This window comes from Haliotis rubra, unplaced genomic scaffold, assembly GCF_003918875.1.
Source record: "Haliotis rubra isolate DU_JTF1 unplaced genomic scaffold, ASM391887v1 Scf655, whole genome shotgun sequence".
Taxonomy (NCBI): domain Eukaryota; kingdom Metazoa; phylum Mollusca; class Gastropoda; order Lepetellida; family Haliotidae; genus Haliotis; species Haliotis rubra.
The window spans coordinates 191,451-209,626 of NW_025767363.1; the positions used below are offsets into that span (position 1 = coordinate 191,451).

Below are 18,176 nucleotides of genomic sequence, written 5' to 3' on the forward strand. Positions count from 1 at the left end.
AAAAAGCACCATTAAGGTGTTTATGGTGCAGTGCGACTCTCTGACTCTACCGCAAGTCTTTTCTTTTCCCTTTAGATAAATTAGAACACTTTTATGATTTGTTAACAGCTAATGCATATGAAACCGAAATCTAAAGTTTCCCGGGTAGCATGACTCTATCTTACCCAGTAACAACGACTAAACATGGACAACGTTGACAATTTGACATCTTTGACATTGAAATCAAACTGAAGAGAAGAATTCAGCTATTCTGGCCACATAAAGAAACTGTGCACACAGAAAATATAAACATAAGCACACAGCGTCTTCATACATAAACACATTTGTGAACATAGCAAATATTGGAGACAATTAAACGCTCATGCACGTGCCAGGCGACGTGACGTCATTGACGATGGCCTATGACCTGGCAATGTGCTACTGCACGTGCAGCCTGTGCAGCTGCACACTGCATGTGAAACTCTGAAATTGCTGTCACTGTCGAAAGCTTGATTTTGGTCATTCAAACGTTTACAAATCCACATGAGAAGTCACATGCACATCATGCCAAGATTAACATCTGTTCAACGTCATGAAGCCATTGGAATGGTTCGAGCAGGAATGAGCCAACAACAGGTGGCAGCACATTTCCAATGCCATCGTAAAACGATATCTGCATTGGTTAGGCGTTATGAAAACAGGAATGACGTCGCCGACCACCCACGTTCTGGGCGTTCCCGACGTAACGACGCCAAGACAGGACAGATGGATTTGGGTGACTCATCTCAGACACAGGTTCCAGACAGCAGTGACCACGCCCCAGACCATTCCCCAGGCCTTCAGTGCTCATCTACTAGCCTTTATGCGTCGTCGATGCACTGCTGTGCTCCACGCACACGGCGGTCATACCCGTTATTGACTTTGTGACTTCGTCGTGTGACGCCCTACTCGATTTTGAACTTCTGACGTCATCGTTACGGATATTGTTCATGTTCTTTAGACATTTTCTTGAGATCCGATACTTCAGCATATAAAAAGCCTTCATCATTTCGTCTTTGCTGTGTTGTATTCCAATTCTGAAGGCATTTTCTGTGTGCACAGTTTCTTTATGTGGCTAGTATAATTCAATCACGAAAAGATACTTTTATCAATTTTCTTTTAGAATATCATATGCTTTATCTTCGAAACGGAAATACATTAGACCTAGATGTCTATCCTGAGCGGTGATGTTATTTGAAAGTCCTGTCATTTCTCCTTTGAAGCCCACAAGAGTAATGTCCCTTCGAATATCAATCGATAATATTTATCTGTGAGGACACTCCATGTGTATATGTTACAGGAAATATGTATAATCAGTAAATATGTATAATTATTGAAAAGTTCAGTAATTATGTATAATGTCTGATTTACTCAGGAATTATGTATATTTACTGATATTTTCAGTAATTATACATAATTCCTGAAATTTAAGAAACAAAATTATAATATTTACTGAAATCATTTAAATTACTGAAATATTATTGTCATTACTCTTAAAGTCAGTCTGGTTTGATATGTGTTCATTTTTAGGAACAATGTACATCACATTGAATTTTATAAATTTGATTTGATTTTGTTCGTGAATTTATATTTGAACATGAGAGTGTTGAGTGACACTTAGAACCACATTGAATCTTTGCCTTGTAACACTTGCAGCGATTGGTCTGACAACGCTTTGAGCCAGCACAGTTGCATTTAGTGACACCTTGTCCACTACAGTAAAGATGTTGGTGAACAGCTTGCTGAAGGGGAAACGGTTTTCTCCGTGTTGAAGTCATCTGCAGAGTACAGTCTCGTAGCACACATGCAGGACGTTAGATAGTTGAAATGTGAGTCAGTGAATATTCATGACACTAACGCAGTGTTACTATACAGTGTTATTGTGTGTGTATAACGTTAGGGTGACGTGGACCCTGTTCTAACTGCAGTTATGGAGGTTTAGGTATGGTTATGTTTAATCTATCATACACACATCTATTCACACACACAAACACACATGATAGTAGACTCTAACAGCAAACCGAAACATGAGTTCATTAACCCATTCAGACAATGACCTACTTTTCAGCCGATCCTAATTTTCTCGTGTGAAAATGAAAATAGACATCACAAACAACTATGGTTACACTGAATTCCAATTCCTTGTTTCATAAAAAAAATTGGTATTTTCATAAATGAATTTTAATTTTAAACTGTAATAATATCGTATTTCTATATTTTATGGCGAGATGTTTGCAGCATGACCTTAACTAAGACGTCACAGACTGCCCCTGTTTGATGAGGTCGTAAAATGATTCACAGTACATCTGGCTCACTGGTTACACGTGTTATGTGCTTTTTGCGCTTATGCAGTGTAGTCCTGTAACGTAAAATGTGATTGATATAATATCAATTCCGTACCAGACCGCCAAACACTTCTAGCGGCAGAGCCTCGTTTTGACATTTCCACGATTTTCAGGTTTCCGTTTGTCAGAGCTCGCTGTACGACAGAGCACGCTGCAAGACGTGTTTGCAAGGCTTAGAAGGAGCGTAGTGTTGCAATATACAAGTGCTTAGATGTATCATATACTAGTAATACTGATTAATATTTATTCATCCAGTTAAATGAATTGGTCCTAAAATTCTTGACTGGTTATTGTAATAAGTTGCGCAATAGGACGGAGACCAGTCAACAGGAAACGAGACTGTTGTATAATCAATGTTTTGACTTGAGATGAAACACATAACTATAGACTCTAATAGTGAATGAAAACTAACGTCCTGCATAGCCAAACATTTCTCAACTTAAAAAGGATATATTAAGTACTACGTAGGAGATAATATGTCCTACGTAGGTGATACTAAATTCCTACGTAGGTGATACTAAATTCCTACGTAGGATATACTAAGTCCTACGTAGGTCTTAATATCTCCTAGGAGATAGTGACCCCAAAAGATTTTCACCGTGGCCCTACTACGCGTCCTTACTTCCGTACAAAGCTGCCGTTAGATGTTACATCAGAGATCTAACGCAAAAGGAGTGGGACACCCAAGTAGGCGCTTACTAAGGTAAGGGGAAACTGTCTCAATGTTTCATCTACAAAGGATCTGTGTAATTATGTTGCTGCTCATTTGTTCCGTGGTGTTTTAAAAGAGAATTTAATGTAATTCTTTCATACAGTCTGACATTGAGTACAGACTTGATTTTTAAAATCGGTAGTGTTTAATTCGCAACTAAGATGGTAAATGGCTGTATGCTTGGGGTGGGGGTGTGGAGTTAAAGTAGTTTAAATTTATTGTCCCCTTAGAGGATGATATTTTTTTTCAAATTTAAATCGTTGGCTTAAGTAGCATACAATCTCCAGCAGCTGAAAGGATGGTGTACTTACGGCCGGGGAACCGTGCACAAGTATTCTAAGGGTGTCCTCCCATTACGCAGACAGCCAGTTCGCAGACACCTTAAAACAACAACATTTACGGTTCAGTGAACAGATTATCTACTACCTGTTACCTACACATTATAATGGAATAGTCCAAATAAAGACACAGGAACAAACTGAAGCTATATTATTTATTTGAAAGATGGATGAAAAGACATAAACATTTCTAGTCTAACGGGAGTTGTCATCATCATCTTGAAAACATTAGCTTATCTATTAGAAATTGCGACACTGTTGTATCATATAAATCAAATAAAGACAAATGTGAACCTAAATATTATTCATATGGAATATAGAAGTTATATGTTTTGCACACAATATTAAGATATATGGCGAGTGCACTTAATTACGATTTATTTAGAATAAATATTTAAAATATGACGCATCATGTGAATGTGGCCATGGTTGTGAGACGTTTTTCATTAATTCCTTGAATGTCCATTGTATACTACTCAAAGACATAAACTGTTACAATCTTTAGAAAGTATTGTTAAAATTAGAACACTGATTGGTATTAATCGTATCTTACATGGCAATGCAGGTGTCTCATTTACTGTAAATCAGAATGTTTTCAAATATGTACATATCTATATCTCTCCCACAAAACGTTTTCTCAGTTAACTTCTGTTGTACATATGCTATTATTGGGAGGGGGGCTTTTCTATCAATAAACGCAATCATAACCTCTAAGTGACAAACCTGTTTTTAATATTAGATAGTAATTGAAAGTAAAATCAATTTTGAGAAGAGATATCATTTATCATCTAATCACAACAAAGTTCTATTTACCCACAATCAAACTTCTCAGTAACAAGCCTGCTTCAGGCTCACCCTGCTCTACTCACTGGACAGTGGACTGTTGCATTATACCCGTAGGTGTTACCCTAATTAACCTTCTAGTTCAGTGTCTGCCAATTGGGTGTCTGTCAAATGGGTGTCTGTCAAATGGGAGATAACCATTCTAAGTGTCCATGGAACCCAAGCATTGTGGCCAAACTTAGGCTGCTGGTGATCAGTAATTTAATTTTATGTTGTGTTGCGGAATAATAAGTCATTGTTTAAATAAACTCAAAGAATAGTTTTAGATTTGATCTGCGATATTGTATTTGTTATACTGCCCTTCGACGGCAGGCTTTAATGAAAGCTGAATTTGTTTTATATTGTGTGACCTTGCGTTGTGGCCTTCTGTTGTCACTATATATAGCTAAATGTCGATGTGACCTAAAATGTAACGCGCACTAAAGTCCCACACAAAAGTCCCCTCACTTGCTCTCCCTCTCTCCTTCCCTCTCTCTGTCTGTCTGTCTCCCTGTCTCTGTTCCCTTCCTCCCCCCTCTGTCTGTCTGTCTCTCTTTCCTTCCTCCTCTCTGTCTGTCTGTCTCTCTCTCTCTTCTTCCTCCTCTCTCTTTGTCTGTCTGTCTCTCTTCCCCCTCCTCTCTGTCTGTCTCCTTCTCTGTCTGTCCGTCTATCCTCTCCTCCTGTCTCTGTCTGTCTCTCTATCCTTCTTGCTCCGTCTCTGTCTGTCAGTCTGTCTCTCCTTCTTCCTCCGTCTCTGTCTGTCTCTCTCCTTCTCTGTCTGGCACTCTCCTTCCTCCGTCTCTGTCTGTCTGCCACTCTCCTTCCTCCGTCTCTGTCTGTCTGTCTCTCTCCTTCCTCCGTTTCTGTCTGTCTGTCTCTCTCCTTCCTCCCTCCGTCTCTGTCTGTCTGTCTCTCTCCTTCCTCCGTTTCTGTCTGTCTGTCTCTCTCCTTCCTCCGTATCTCTCTGTCTGTCTCTCTCTCTCCTTCCTCCGTCTCTGTCTGTCTCTCTCCTTCTTCCTCCGTCTCTCTGTCTCTCTCTCTCTCTTCCTCCCTCTGTATGTATCTGTCTGCCTCTGTCCTTCTTCCTCTATTCCTCTTTATATTGTTATCCTTCCATACTGCTCCAACTTCTAATTGCCTCTCAAAGAAGTTCTCCCTCTGTCTGTCTGTCTGTCTCTTTCTTCATCCGTCTCTCTCTGTTTCATACGATATAATTCTAAATTATCTAAACTATTATCGGCTACGGTACACACCGGTCAAGCTGTGCTTCAAACCCAGTGACACTTAATATCACTTCATCGTCAGTTTAATCAGTAAAAGCTGAAATACGACGTCAGTCACTCTGTGGCCAAATCACTATGTGGCCAACTATCAAACTGATCTTATTTACTCAGGTAAGAAACTCCTACTTTGTTAAAACCTTTACCGTGTGCTAATATATTTCATCTACGTGCTAGCTACTACCCTTGATACTGATGGAGAGGCGATGGGGTAGCCTAGTGGTTAAAGCGTTGGCTCGTCATGCTGAAGACCCGGGTTCGATTCACCTCATGGGTACAATGTGTAAAGCCTATTTCTGGTGTGCCCCGCCGTGTTATGGCTGGGAGTTTGCTAATCTGACTTTTCTTGCTTGTAAACGCTTTTTGGGTGTAAAGTCAGACCAAAATCACCCATGGTAAAGTACTGCTTTATTAGGTAATGGCGAGAATAAGCTCTTGAAGAGGATCAGTATTATTTCATTTAGTGTACAATATAACATAAACCGCCATGATAGGTCTTTGCACATATTCAATGAAGGTCTTTTCTGAATGGGTCTTCTCAAACACACTGTTACAACACTTAGTCCAAGACAGGATTTTAACATCCCTGTCCAATTATGGAATATATCTTTAGCTGAAGCACATTTCAGGCAGTGGCCGAATGCAGCACAAGTTATTTTGGAGATTATATTTTGTAAGTGAAGTGCAAATTACAGTACTTCCTGGGATTGAGTACCATCCGAGGTCTTCTTGGTCCATCGATCCGATGATGACTGTCCTCGGATGTTAAGTCCTTTACTTGAAAGGCGCGGAGGTGGCTGTCCAGGGCGACCCCCGAGACCCCGAGACACGGGTGCAGTAGGGGTGTGGAAACTGTTCGGGGTGGTCAGTGTCAGCGACTGACGCCTTCTTCGTGCATATGCTTCAGCTACATCAGCTCGCCTCTTCTCCTCAAAGTTGTCTTGCACCTGGGTAATGAGGGCGCCGCCAGCCTGGCCTGTCCATAGCACGATTCTCTAACTGTTTGGGGGGGAATGCCAGAGTGTCTCATATTGGACTTCACCCAGTCATTGAATATCTTGTGTGGTCTGCCATGATCTTATGTGGTAATCTGTCGCGATCACGCTATCAACCCATCGGCGCTGGGCTTTCAGGATGATGGCCTCGATGCTGGTCAACATGGCTCTGTTCAGGACATCAAAGTTTGTGACCCGGTCTTGCCAGTGAATGTTCATAATCGACCGCAGGCCCTCTCACGTGTAACTTCTCCAGCTGCTTCAAGGAACTTTTGTATATGGTCCACGTCTCACATCCGTAGAGGAGGCTAGTCAGAACGACAGCCTTGTGCACCCTGAGCTTCGTGGATAGCTGGATGTTTTCCTGGTCCAGGGTTAGGGCTCGGAGACGACCGAGTGTTTGCCTGGCCTCGCAGATCCTGGCATTGTGTTGACTACCAACTTTCACTGATCGGGCACAGAGTGGGCTCCTTTTCTAGCTAGTGGGAACCGAGCGATATTAATCCAGGCATCGAACGGCGCTTGTTCTGGAGCTGGACGATTTGGTTTACATTGGGAGGATACCGTCCGGGTATCAGATGACCGGTCGTGATTCCTGCTAGGTGACCCGGTACATGTGACCTGACTAATTACAACACAATTCAACACTGATCAGTTAATTCACAGATCTTTTAAGGATGAAACCGCGAAATATGACATGCTTGACCGTGATTCTTTCATCAAAAGGGATACAGAATGGAGGATTATCGTCTTTTAAATGAGTGAGTTTGGTTTTACACCGCGCTCAGCAGTATTCTAGATATATGTAAATAATCGAGTCTGGACCAAACAATCGAATGATCAACAGCATGAGCATCGATCTGCGCAATTGGGAACCGATGACATGTGTCAACCAAGTCAGCGAGCCTGGCCACCAGATCCCGTTAGTCGCCTCTTACAACAAGCATGGGTTACTGAAGGCCAATTCTAACCCGGACCTTTACGGGTCACTCGCCTTTTAAAAGATATTCATGGGAGTATTTTGAATAACCAATACGTTTTATTTTAACTTCTTCAAGTCTGGACTGACAGAGAAAGTAGGTAATTTCATGTTACTTATTTATACCTACTGGGTGTCCAACTTCTTTTGCATCAGATCACAGATGTACGATATAATAACAGGTTTATAATCAGTGAATAGGATAAGAAGTGGTGTCACAGACTTGTTGAGGACAGCTTTTGTATCAATATCAGCTATAGGGTTATCACGGGGCAACCAACAAAAGACGGTGTCGTATTGGCCAGTAGCAAGCTCCTTATATAATTCAAGTATGTCAAGTAAAATAAGTGGCCACATTAGTGTACGCCAGGCTTAGGTCAACCTAAAGCCGAGTATTAAACAATAATATACAGTGAATAGAAACCTGCAATCAAAAGTGAGAAACCTGCGGAATTTGTACCCGCTATTTAAAAAACATGAATGTACATACACACTACATACAACAATTGTAGTGTAAGATAATACAAAATAATAACACTACACGCATGTGGATATGCTGGCAATATACTATAATAACACTACACGCATGTGGATATGCTGGCAATATACAATAATAACACTTCACGCATGTGGATATGCTGCCAATATACAATAATAACTCTACACGCATGTGGATATGCTGGCAATATACAATAATAACACTACACGCATGTGGATATGCTGGCAATAGCCAATAATAACACTACACGCATGTGGATATTCTGGCAATACACAATAATAACACTACACGCATGTGGATATGCTGGCAATATACAATAATAACACTACACGCATGTGGATATGCTGGCAATAGCCAATAATAACACTACACGCATGTGGATATTCTGGCAATACACAATAATAACACTACACGCATGTGGATATGCTGGCAATATACAGTGGGAGCGTGGCGTTTATTTTCCCTCGAATATTCATAGTTTTGTTGAAGATTGGCAGTACTTATTGTGGAAAGACTATGATATTTGCTAGTATCGACCTTTCATGATCCACAAAGCGTTCGTAGCGCTAAGAACATCGTAAAACCTATCGTAACTTTAAGACACAAATCTTAAGCGATCCACAAAGCTATCTTAGTGAAAACATCTCGTAAAGTTAAGAGAAAATTTAAGAACGGCCAGCGCCTATCGTAAATCAAACATTTCTGTCGTAACTTGAGAATTAAGATGGCTGCATATTTTCTGCTCGGCTTAGTTGAAGAAGAGTCAAAACCATCACGACCAAGGGTATTTCGGGACCGAACTCGGGTTCTCGATACGCTGGATGATGACAGCATAGTCCGGCGATATCGTCTACCACGTCATGCCATTTTTGAGCTTGTAAACTCACTATCACCATATCTTGCTTACCAAACCGAGCGTTCTCATGCATTGTCGCCGGAAACACAGGTTTTAATTGCCCTCAGATATTATGGTAAGGGATCGTTTTTCTCTGAGCTAGCGGACTTGCATGGGGTATCCCAGTCCACTGTGTCACGGGTATTTACCCGCACAAACGATGCTATTGTCAAACATATGAAAAAATATCATTTCCAAAGGCAGCATCCGACCAACGAGCCACCAAGGAATCTTTCTATAACCTTGCTAGATTTCCAAAGGTGCTTGGGTGTATCGATGGAACTCTTATCCCTATTATGCGACCCAGCGATGACGAAGAAGCTGTTTACGTGTGCAGAAAGGGTTTCCATGCCGTAAACGTTCAAGCTGTCTGTGACGCAGAACTAAGGTACGTGACACTACTTAGAAACTAACTACTATAGACCAAAACGTCCACATTTAATGCGTTATGCTTTCAGCATATGTATACTACCCGTATTCAATCATGATGGGGAATCATAATGTAACACTTCGAAGGATACACACCTTGTTTACTCCATTAATGACCTTGACAGTGACCAGAGGTGCCACCTATTCGTTTTCATAACCAATCATTACGCAAGGCCCAATATGGGTTATGCCATGAGGTCCAAAAAGGTTGCTATTGCCGTTTTAGAAAGTAATTACATAACTTTTGTCAATAATGAATGCATGGTTGATGGAATAATTATAATTTTAATCCATAGGTTCACAAGTGTGGTGTCAAAGTGGCCTGGGTCAGTTCATGACTCGTTTATGCTTCAAAACAGCAGCATTGGGCAGTACATGGAGACGGCTGGGATTGACGGATGGCTGCTAGGTGATTCAGGGTAAAATAAATAAATAAAAATTTAAAATAGAAATAAATAAATAAAAAAAAAAAATAATAATAATAATATAAATAAATAAATGAATAAATAACATTACAATTAGATTAAAAATTTAAAGTTAAATTGAAGACAGCAATGTTTAAATCAATCAAGAAATGAAATTTTATTTCACCCTTTAGTTGATATGTATTATTGTAGTATTCATGTTGACTTTATGTTATTAATGGTATGGCTTATTTATACTTTTTTATTACTTTTCCATCAGATATGCCTGTCGCCCATGGCTGCTTACACCAAAAGTCAATCCAACCACACCTTCTGAGGAGCGGTACAACACTGCTCACTGCAGAACACGCAATACTGTGGAGAGGGCTTTTGGACTCCTCAAATCCAGGTTTAGGCATGTGCAAGTTCATACATTATTCTTCTAAAACTATTATAACACTATTTGAGATGCTCATATATTGGAGAGATTACTTTTTGGCTCGTGACAGATTGAGATGTAATAATATAATACAAGCATAATGTGATATTATTGATACTCAAACTTCTTAGTAAATGAAAGACATGATCCGTCAAGAATACTTCAATTTATAGGAATAATTTGACTAGTAAAATTTGTCTTATGCTGAACAAATAACAATGTTTTGTTTATAGGTGCCTACATAAATCAGGTGGCTGCCTCCCATTCAACCCAAAGAAATGCCATCAAGTTGTGTATGCAACCTGTCAGTTACACAATTTCTGCATCAACCTCAGATTGCCAGCTCCTCCAACACTGGAAGACCTTACCCATGAAGATGGGATATCTTACCAGGGACCTCTAAATGATGGTTTCAAAGTTCGACAAGCTGTCATAAACAACTGCTTTTCTTAATCATGGTGTCATTGGGCACAATTATAATAAATAATAACAATAGGTACAAGAACAGTCTGATTTTTTAATAGTTGTGCAAATGCATATTTGTCAAAGAAACTGAATGATTGGGGACACATTGAGTTCAGATTGGCCAGTTTGGTGCAGAGAGGTGATATAGGCAAACTTCTGCTCCTCAATGTGTAGTCTCTTCTTTTGAACTTCAAGCAGGTCCTTAAGGACGTTCAGTTTCTCCCTCTCTATCATAACAATAGTATCCTTATCTGAAATATAGTTTCATATTATATAGCACAAGTTTTACACCAGGAGATATTTCCCATCCATCAGTATAGCAAATACACACAAACAAGTTCTTTAGCAAAATACAATTTCCATCTATGTATGTTTTGAAACTTCATGAATAACAGTACATACCACTGAGAGTCTTTGAGGCCATCAAAAGTGTGCAACTGTATCAACTGCATCAACTGTATCAACTGCATCAACTGCAATAAAGATACACATCATTGATTTTGAAATGTGGACGTAGACATGAAAACATAATCACATGAATCTGAAATTCTGAGTAAAGACATTTTACTATTAAATGTATACCACCCATCTTCTCTCTCAATGTGAAACATGAACACATAGAGAGAGTGGACTATCAAGTCATTGAGCCATTCCAGTAAAACCTGTGATACTATGATATTGTAGATATGATGTCATATTATGTTGTGATAGATTACTTGCTTAAAACTGTCATAATTCTCTCTCCACACAGAACCCTATAAATGTCTTGTCCTAAACTTAATGAGCATTATATCCATGATGTACATGTTAACAACCTTGGGGAACATCATCTGCTGACAACAAACTCTCTGAGTAGGTAGGTAGACTGTAGGCCCCATCACGTGGCAAATCCGGCAGTACACGGAGAGTCTCAGGGGTGGCCGGAGTAGTGTCTGTAAGTAAAACATGAATTGTAATAACAATTGAAAAATTTCATACAATCAAAAAGGAAAATCTACCAAAAGTATGGTAACTCAACTGCATTATTATTCAAATTTTTAAATCAATTTTAATTACATCGGTTTCCTTACATTTTCAAATTCACCTTTATTTGTGAGACAATCTACACTATGTGTCAAATATATTAATTAACATTTCATTTGAGATTGTTTCAGCTGTAAACAATTCCACATATAACATTTCATGAACTTACATTCAAATTCCTCACTTTCAAGGCCACCATCACAACCTTGAATAGTGCATGAAGGCAGGAATGATACAACCTGAAATGAAATTGTTAAATTACAATTCAACAGCAACTGTATACACTGTAAACAATATGCCCAGATGTATTTCATATATCTTAATAAAGACACACGTGAAATTCATGATTCAGAAAGGACTGTAGGCTCACCCGCTGTTCCATTTCTGTCAGGCTTGATGGTGGAGGCCCCCACCAGTTTTGGTTGCCTCCCTCCTCCTTTCTGCCTCCTTTTTCCTTGTTTGACTCCTAATGAAACAAAAAAGTATAAATGTATATATACTGTCAGGACAAACGTGATATATCCCATGCAGGTAGAATTTATTTAATACAAAATATTATGTTCAAAATATTGATGTATTTTAGCACTTACTTGTAGTCCATCCACTTCTTTTTGACATCTTTGGTAAGTCTCTTGACCCCACTGTTTGCACTAATTCTGTAACAAATGTCAATGAACATTTATTAAAAAATTAGAACGACAAGCGTTAATCTTGGTGTTTTGATATACCCACAGTGAGAGAGAGGGTGGGGTTGAACTCCGAATCAGAAATAATACATCCAGGAATTACATCGTCTAAAAGACGGATAGAGTGCTGTCCCTTTCTGCGAGTCAAAAATGGCTTCCAGTGTGACTGCAGCGTTAGCTCCTGACTATAATATCCTTTCCATGAACCTAATTCCTACAGACTAGTTTCTGAATTACCACCGTGCGGTGACAGGTTGGTGAGACAGGCCATAGATACATACATATAGTCACCGCCTCTAATGCTTTCAACCTAGTTCGGTACTCAAAGCAAAACATCGATGTTTTACGTGATCAGTATTTACTTACTTCAACTCAAGTTGATACACCAGATATGACTCACGCAAATTCATAGATTCACTCACCTCTGTGAAATGTCATCCCATGCCTTTTTCTTCATGATGTTTGTTACATTGTTCGTGAATGACGAAAATAGTAAGGTTTTTTTTGCCTCGACAAATTCCACGAGAAGACTCAACTCTGTGTGGGTCCAGTTTTTGTTTCTCTGGCGCTTGATGGTGGCTGACGATTGACTGGAATTCATGTCGGTGTGTTGGTGACACGGAATGTGTCGTCTGCTAACCGAGTGCAGGGATTCCCTTGAAGTAATGACGTCATTGGGAAACCCCCCTATATTCGTCGCCTCCTCAGCAGGAGAGCGACGATCTTTATTTACGACAATGCTCGTAAGATAATGAATTTACGAATGGATTAAGAACGCTTTGTGGATCGGTCGTAAAAATTAGTAAAACTTTCTTATTTTCGATCGTAAACTCTTACGAATAACGTAGGCTACGAACGCTTTGTGGGTTGGTCCCCCTTTGGCGCTCGGCATTAATGGGTACAACAAGGACTGGTCGGCTCGGAGTCAGTATAATGTGTCTGAGTGGGGTATTCATGCTTCACTGCGGCATGGTATCTCAGTGGGCTAGCACTATAAAACCAGCTTAAGTCTGGGCTAGTACAAGCAGCTGCACATACACATACAACAACCAACACTTGCTTCCTGCATGGGCCCTAGCTGGATTTACACCTTCAGTTCTTGGCAATTGTCGACCAGTCTAGCCATAAATTAAAATAATAGAGATTCCACAATTAAAAACTTGTAGGTAAATAAATACTTGGAGAGACATGGATTTACATACCCACCCAGGGGGGACAATAATTTTACGGTACTTCAACCCCTTTCGAGGGCACAGCCATAAATAATCTCTGTTAATAATTGTGTCCTCCCAAATAATAAAAGAAAATATCTCTGTACATCAGCATTTATGATTTACATATAGTTCTTGTAAAAAGAAATCAAAGATAAATTGAGAATGAAAGTTATTAAACGGTCCTTTTCTGTTTGTACACTGAAATATTTGTTCCTTTAGGACATGCTTGACCTTGTTTCTTTCGTCACAAGGGATGCAAAATAGAGGCATACAGCCTTTAGGAAGTATAATCCATCAGCATTCATACAACGTCCACAAGTATGCAGATCATCAGCAGTTGTACATTGGCATAAAGCATACACGAATCCAGGATGGAGTCGACCAACTACAAATATGCATCAAGTCTATTCAGGACTGGATGTGAGCTAATTTCTAAGCTCAACAGTGATAAAACTGAGTTTATGGTCACATGAACACCTGAACAGCTGAACAAAGTTCACAGTACCAGACTACTTGTAGGGACATATTCCGCCATCCTCAGTCAAGAGTCTTGGAGTTGAAATGGACAAATGCATATAAGGAAAACCACAGGCAATCAAAACAGCAAGAACCGACAATTTCAAGCTCCACACCATCGGTAGAATCCGAAAATATTTGGATTCTGATACCTCATAACCCGCACTAGACTACATGAACGCATCACCCCAGTTCTCAGAGAACTGCACTGGCTACCCATCAAACAGCGTACATCCTTCAAGATCCTGACTATCTGCTTTTCTGCCCTCCACTGTGACACTTGCTCCAGCTTAACTGAAGGACCTCCTCACTCCCTATCTCCCTGCTCGTAGATTCCGCTCATCTGGTCAACTCCAGCTCTGTGTACCCTTTACGAAGACAAAGATAGCTAGCCAGTGTTTTTTTCTGTTGTGGCCCCAACTCTGTGGAACAGCCTGCCAACATGTCTCAAATATGCGGACCCCGTTGAGTCATTCTGTCGTGACTTGAAAACCCATCTCTTCGTCCAATTACTCTGTTCATTTTTGCCGAACATATAAGCCACTTGAGGACACATAATTATTATTGGATGGAGCTCCTATCAAAGTTGTAAACGAGACCATGTTCCTTTTTATCAACACTTATAAAACAGTTAAAGACTAAATGCCCGAAGGCACTGGATTCATTAAAAGTGGTTTCAAATTTCAAATGGGGAAGGGCTCAGAAGACCCACCTCCAACTGTACAGATCACTCATCCGTTCTAAACTTGATTACAGCGCTATTATTAATGGTGGAGCTTGCAAAAGCAATATGAAACAACTAGATTCATTTCAACATCACTCCTGAGGCTTCGCCTTGGAGCATTGATAGTTTATACATTGAAACTGATGAACCCTCCCTCAAACAACGTCCAATTCAGCTATCATTACAGTTTATTTCTAGACTACGTTCTTTTCAATCTAACCAAGCCTACAACTTTGTTTTTAATCCTCTCTATGAGGACCTCTGTACCCAAAACAGGTCATCTCTTACTCCACCCCTTGGCGTAAAGCCCAACTCACACACTCCATTTTACGGCCTATTCACAAGGCGTATTAACACCACTAAAGTACATTAGTAAATAACGTTATTACGTTTTTATATTTTCCGAGTCTTATCTTGCCTCCAGGCTATTAAAAACCTGTCTTGTAATCATCCACTTTTAATCGAAATTATTGAATTATTGAATATTCTTGCTCCTGGCCAGTGTGACATCGTCTTCTGTTAGTTACCCAGCCACGTTGTAATTACTGGTAATATAGAGGCCGATTCTGCTACAAAAGCGGCGATCAACAAAACTTCGACACAACTTATCCTATACAGCGAAAAAGCTGTAATTAGATGCTTCGTCTGAGATCTGATGAAAAAGAGGTGGGACACACAAGTAGGTATCAAATTAAACCAAACGTCGGTTACACCTATTTCGGTTGCTGGTCCAGATTTGAGGCGAGGCCGTATTGGCCATTCGCGTTATGCGCATGAATATTTATTAAAAGGTGAAAATCCTCCATTTTGAAAGAATATCAGTCAAGCATGTCCTACTTTATTGTATTGAATATTTCGTCACGAGAGATAACTATTTAAATATTCAGCCATGAAGGATCTTTTAGCATACATTCTCGTTTAATTATATTTTTTAAAAGAATTTAAGTTGCTGAATACGTTTTGATGAATATGTTTACGTTTGGTCAAATACATCTCATGGCTGGGGTTGTCTGCAGCTCTATCCTCCAGCGGGGTTGAAGTAGCGTACTATCATTGTTGAGAGGGTACGCAAGACCACGCTATTCAAAGTACATTTATCCGTACCATGTTTTTAGTCGTAGGATATGAGTTCATGTATATTTAACATCTGAAGGTATGGTGTGAATCCAGCTGGAGTCCATGCAGGTACCTAATGTACTATAAGTTCCCATGGTCTCTAGCTTAGTAATCCACCTTCAGTTGTTGGCGATCTATAGCCCAATTTTATGTATTGTTGCGTGTAATTGTTGTTTTATGGTAACATCCTAGTTTTACGTGTTGATCTTTGATATTCTAGGTATTTAACTGTCCTTCGGTAACCGATATTTATATTGTCTAATTATAGTTTGATAAAATATTTATGACACGATGTGGCTGAAATTATTATTATTATATGGGTATTTATATCGAAATTACCAGGTAGAAACTTGAAATTAAGAATTGATAAAATAATATGCATGTGTGTGTTTGATGGAAATTAAAGCATGTTATTTTCTATTGTTGAAACAGATTTTAAAAAGAAGGATAATTCTTTATCTATTCTTCTTAAACTAATCACCGGTTAGATATTACTCCATATGTCTCATCTAAAAATATTGAAACTACACTAACATTAAATTATTTTATTAAATGCGCCTCTTGCTATCATCAGATATTTATAATAATTATAAGGAAGGTCTTTAAACGTTAAATTTGGGATTTGTGGTTTGTTCTATATTGAGGCAAACAGTAACTGACTGCAGTCTTAACTTCCTTTGCAACACTGTGTATCTGCACCAAGTGATAACATCGCACCAGTCGTCCATCGGAGACAAATATGTCCCTGCTCTCTCAGGACGTTCACCAACATCCTTCCGCATTGGTTTAGAATTTGTGTCGTCATCAACAGCAGACTGTTCTGATGTAGCAACATCGTTGACTTTATCGTCACAGTCTGGAGCAAAGCACTCTGCCAGAACAGTTAAAGCAGCAGCCCCAGTTACTGAATCATTTCGGTTCATGGCTGGCAGCTCACACATGATGACGACATCTTCATCTCTGATTTCACAGTAGTGCGGCAACACCTGGTCGTCATGGCTTGGTTTACATCAGACCGTATTACCCAAGGGAGAAGCATACAACGTATTTATCTTACCACCATGTTAAATGCACAAAATATCATTTTATTATTATTTTTTAAAAGATCGCTACCGACTATATGGCATGTAAACAAAATGACGTCTGCCTCTCGACTGGATCTTTAAAATCAGTGAAACATATTCTGACAAGCTTAAACTGCTATAAAATTGATAATTATGTTTAAACTGAGTGTGCAAACGATTCAATGTATAAAATAGTTTAAATAAAGCAGTCAAATGTTAGCGATACAGATTCTCAGCGGAGAGTTTGGCGGTCACCCTGGCAGTGGGTCACCCTCTTCTGAAGGTGTGTATGTGTGTGTGAGTGAGTAAGTGAGTAAGTGAGTCAGCAATATTCCAGCTATATGGCGGCGGTCTGTAAATAATCGATTCTGGACCAGACAATCGAGTGATCAACAGCATGAGCATCGATCTGCGCAAGTGGGAACCGATGACATGTGGCAACCAAGTCAGCGAGCCTGACCACCCGATCCCGTTAGTCGCCTCTTACGACAAGCATGGGTTACTGAAGGCTCATTCTAACCCGGACCTTCACAGGTCGTATGTATGTGTGTGTGTGTGTGTGTGTGTGTGTGTGTATGTATGTACGTACGTACGTACGTACGTATGTATGTATATGTGTGTGTGCGTGCGTGCGTTTGGATGGATGGATGGATGGATGGATGTATGCATGCGTCTATGTAAGCATGTATGTGTGTCTGCGTGTGTGCATTCATGTATGTATGTGTGTGCATGGGTGCGTGTGTATGTATGTTTTTGTATGTATATGTATGTGTGTGTGTGTATGTATGTATGTACGTACATACGCATGCATGCATGTATATGTGTGTTTGTGTGTGCGTGCGTGCATGTGGATGGATGGATGGATGTTTTTGTATGTATATGTATGTATGTATGCATGTGTGTATGTATGCATGCATGCATCCATGTATGTATGTATATGTATATGTGTGTGTATGTATGTATGTATGTACGTACGCATGCATGCATGTATATGTGTGTGTGCGTGCGTGCGTGTGGATGGATGGATGGATGGATGTTTTTGTATGTATATGTATGTATGTATGTATGTATGTATGTATGCATATGTATGTATGTATGTATGTATGTATGTATGTATGTATGTATGTATGTATGTATGTATGTATGTATGTATGTATGTATGTATGTATGTATGTATGTATGTATGTATGGGTGTGGGGGTCGGTGGATGTAT

The 18,176-nt window shown here is 39.7% G+C and overlaps 2 protein-coding genes across 2 annotated transcripts; one reads left to right on the forward strand and one right to left on the reverse strand.

Annotated features, from left to right (window-relative positions):
- Positions 1 to 6,649: 6,649 nt before the first annotated feature.
- LOC124257286 (putative nuclease HARBI1) lies at positions 6,650 to 10,608 on the forward strand. Its single transcript, XM_046691298.1, has 5 exons — positions 6,650 to 6,696; positions 8,987 to 9,271; positions 9,609 to 9,731; positions 9,997 to 10,131; positions 10,389 to 10,608. The coding sequence occupies exons 1-5, from the start codon at positions 6,650 to 6,652 to the stop codon at positions 10,606 to 10,608; spliced, it is 810 nt and encodes a 269-aa protein (XP_046547254.1).
- Positions 10,609 to 10,658: 50 nt separating this feature from the next.
- LOC124257275 lies at positions 10,659 to 13,190 on the reverse strand. The gene is made up of 6 exons (XM_046691296.1): positions 12,752 to 13,190; positions 12,234 to 12,299; positions 12,014 to 12,109; positions 11,436 to 11,552; positions 11,023 to 11,093; positions 10,659 to 10,871 (listed from the first exon to the last, which is right to left on the reverse strand). Exons 1-5 carry the CDS (start codon positions 12,765 to 12,767, stop codon positions 11,044 to 11,046), a joined length of 345 nt encoding a protein of 114 aa, XP_046547252.1. The 5' UTR covers positions 12,768 to 13,190; the 3' UTR covers positions 10,659 to 10,871; positions 11,023 to 11,043.
- Positions 13,191 to 18,176: the final 4,986 nt, after the last annotated feature.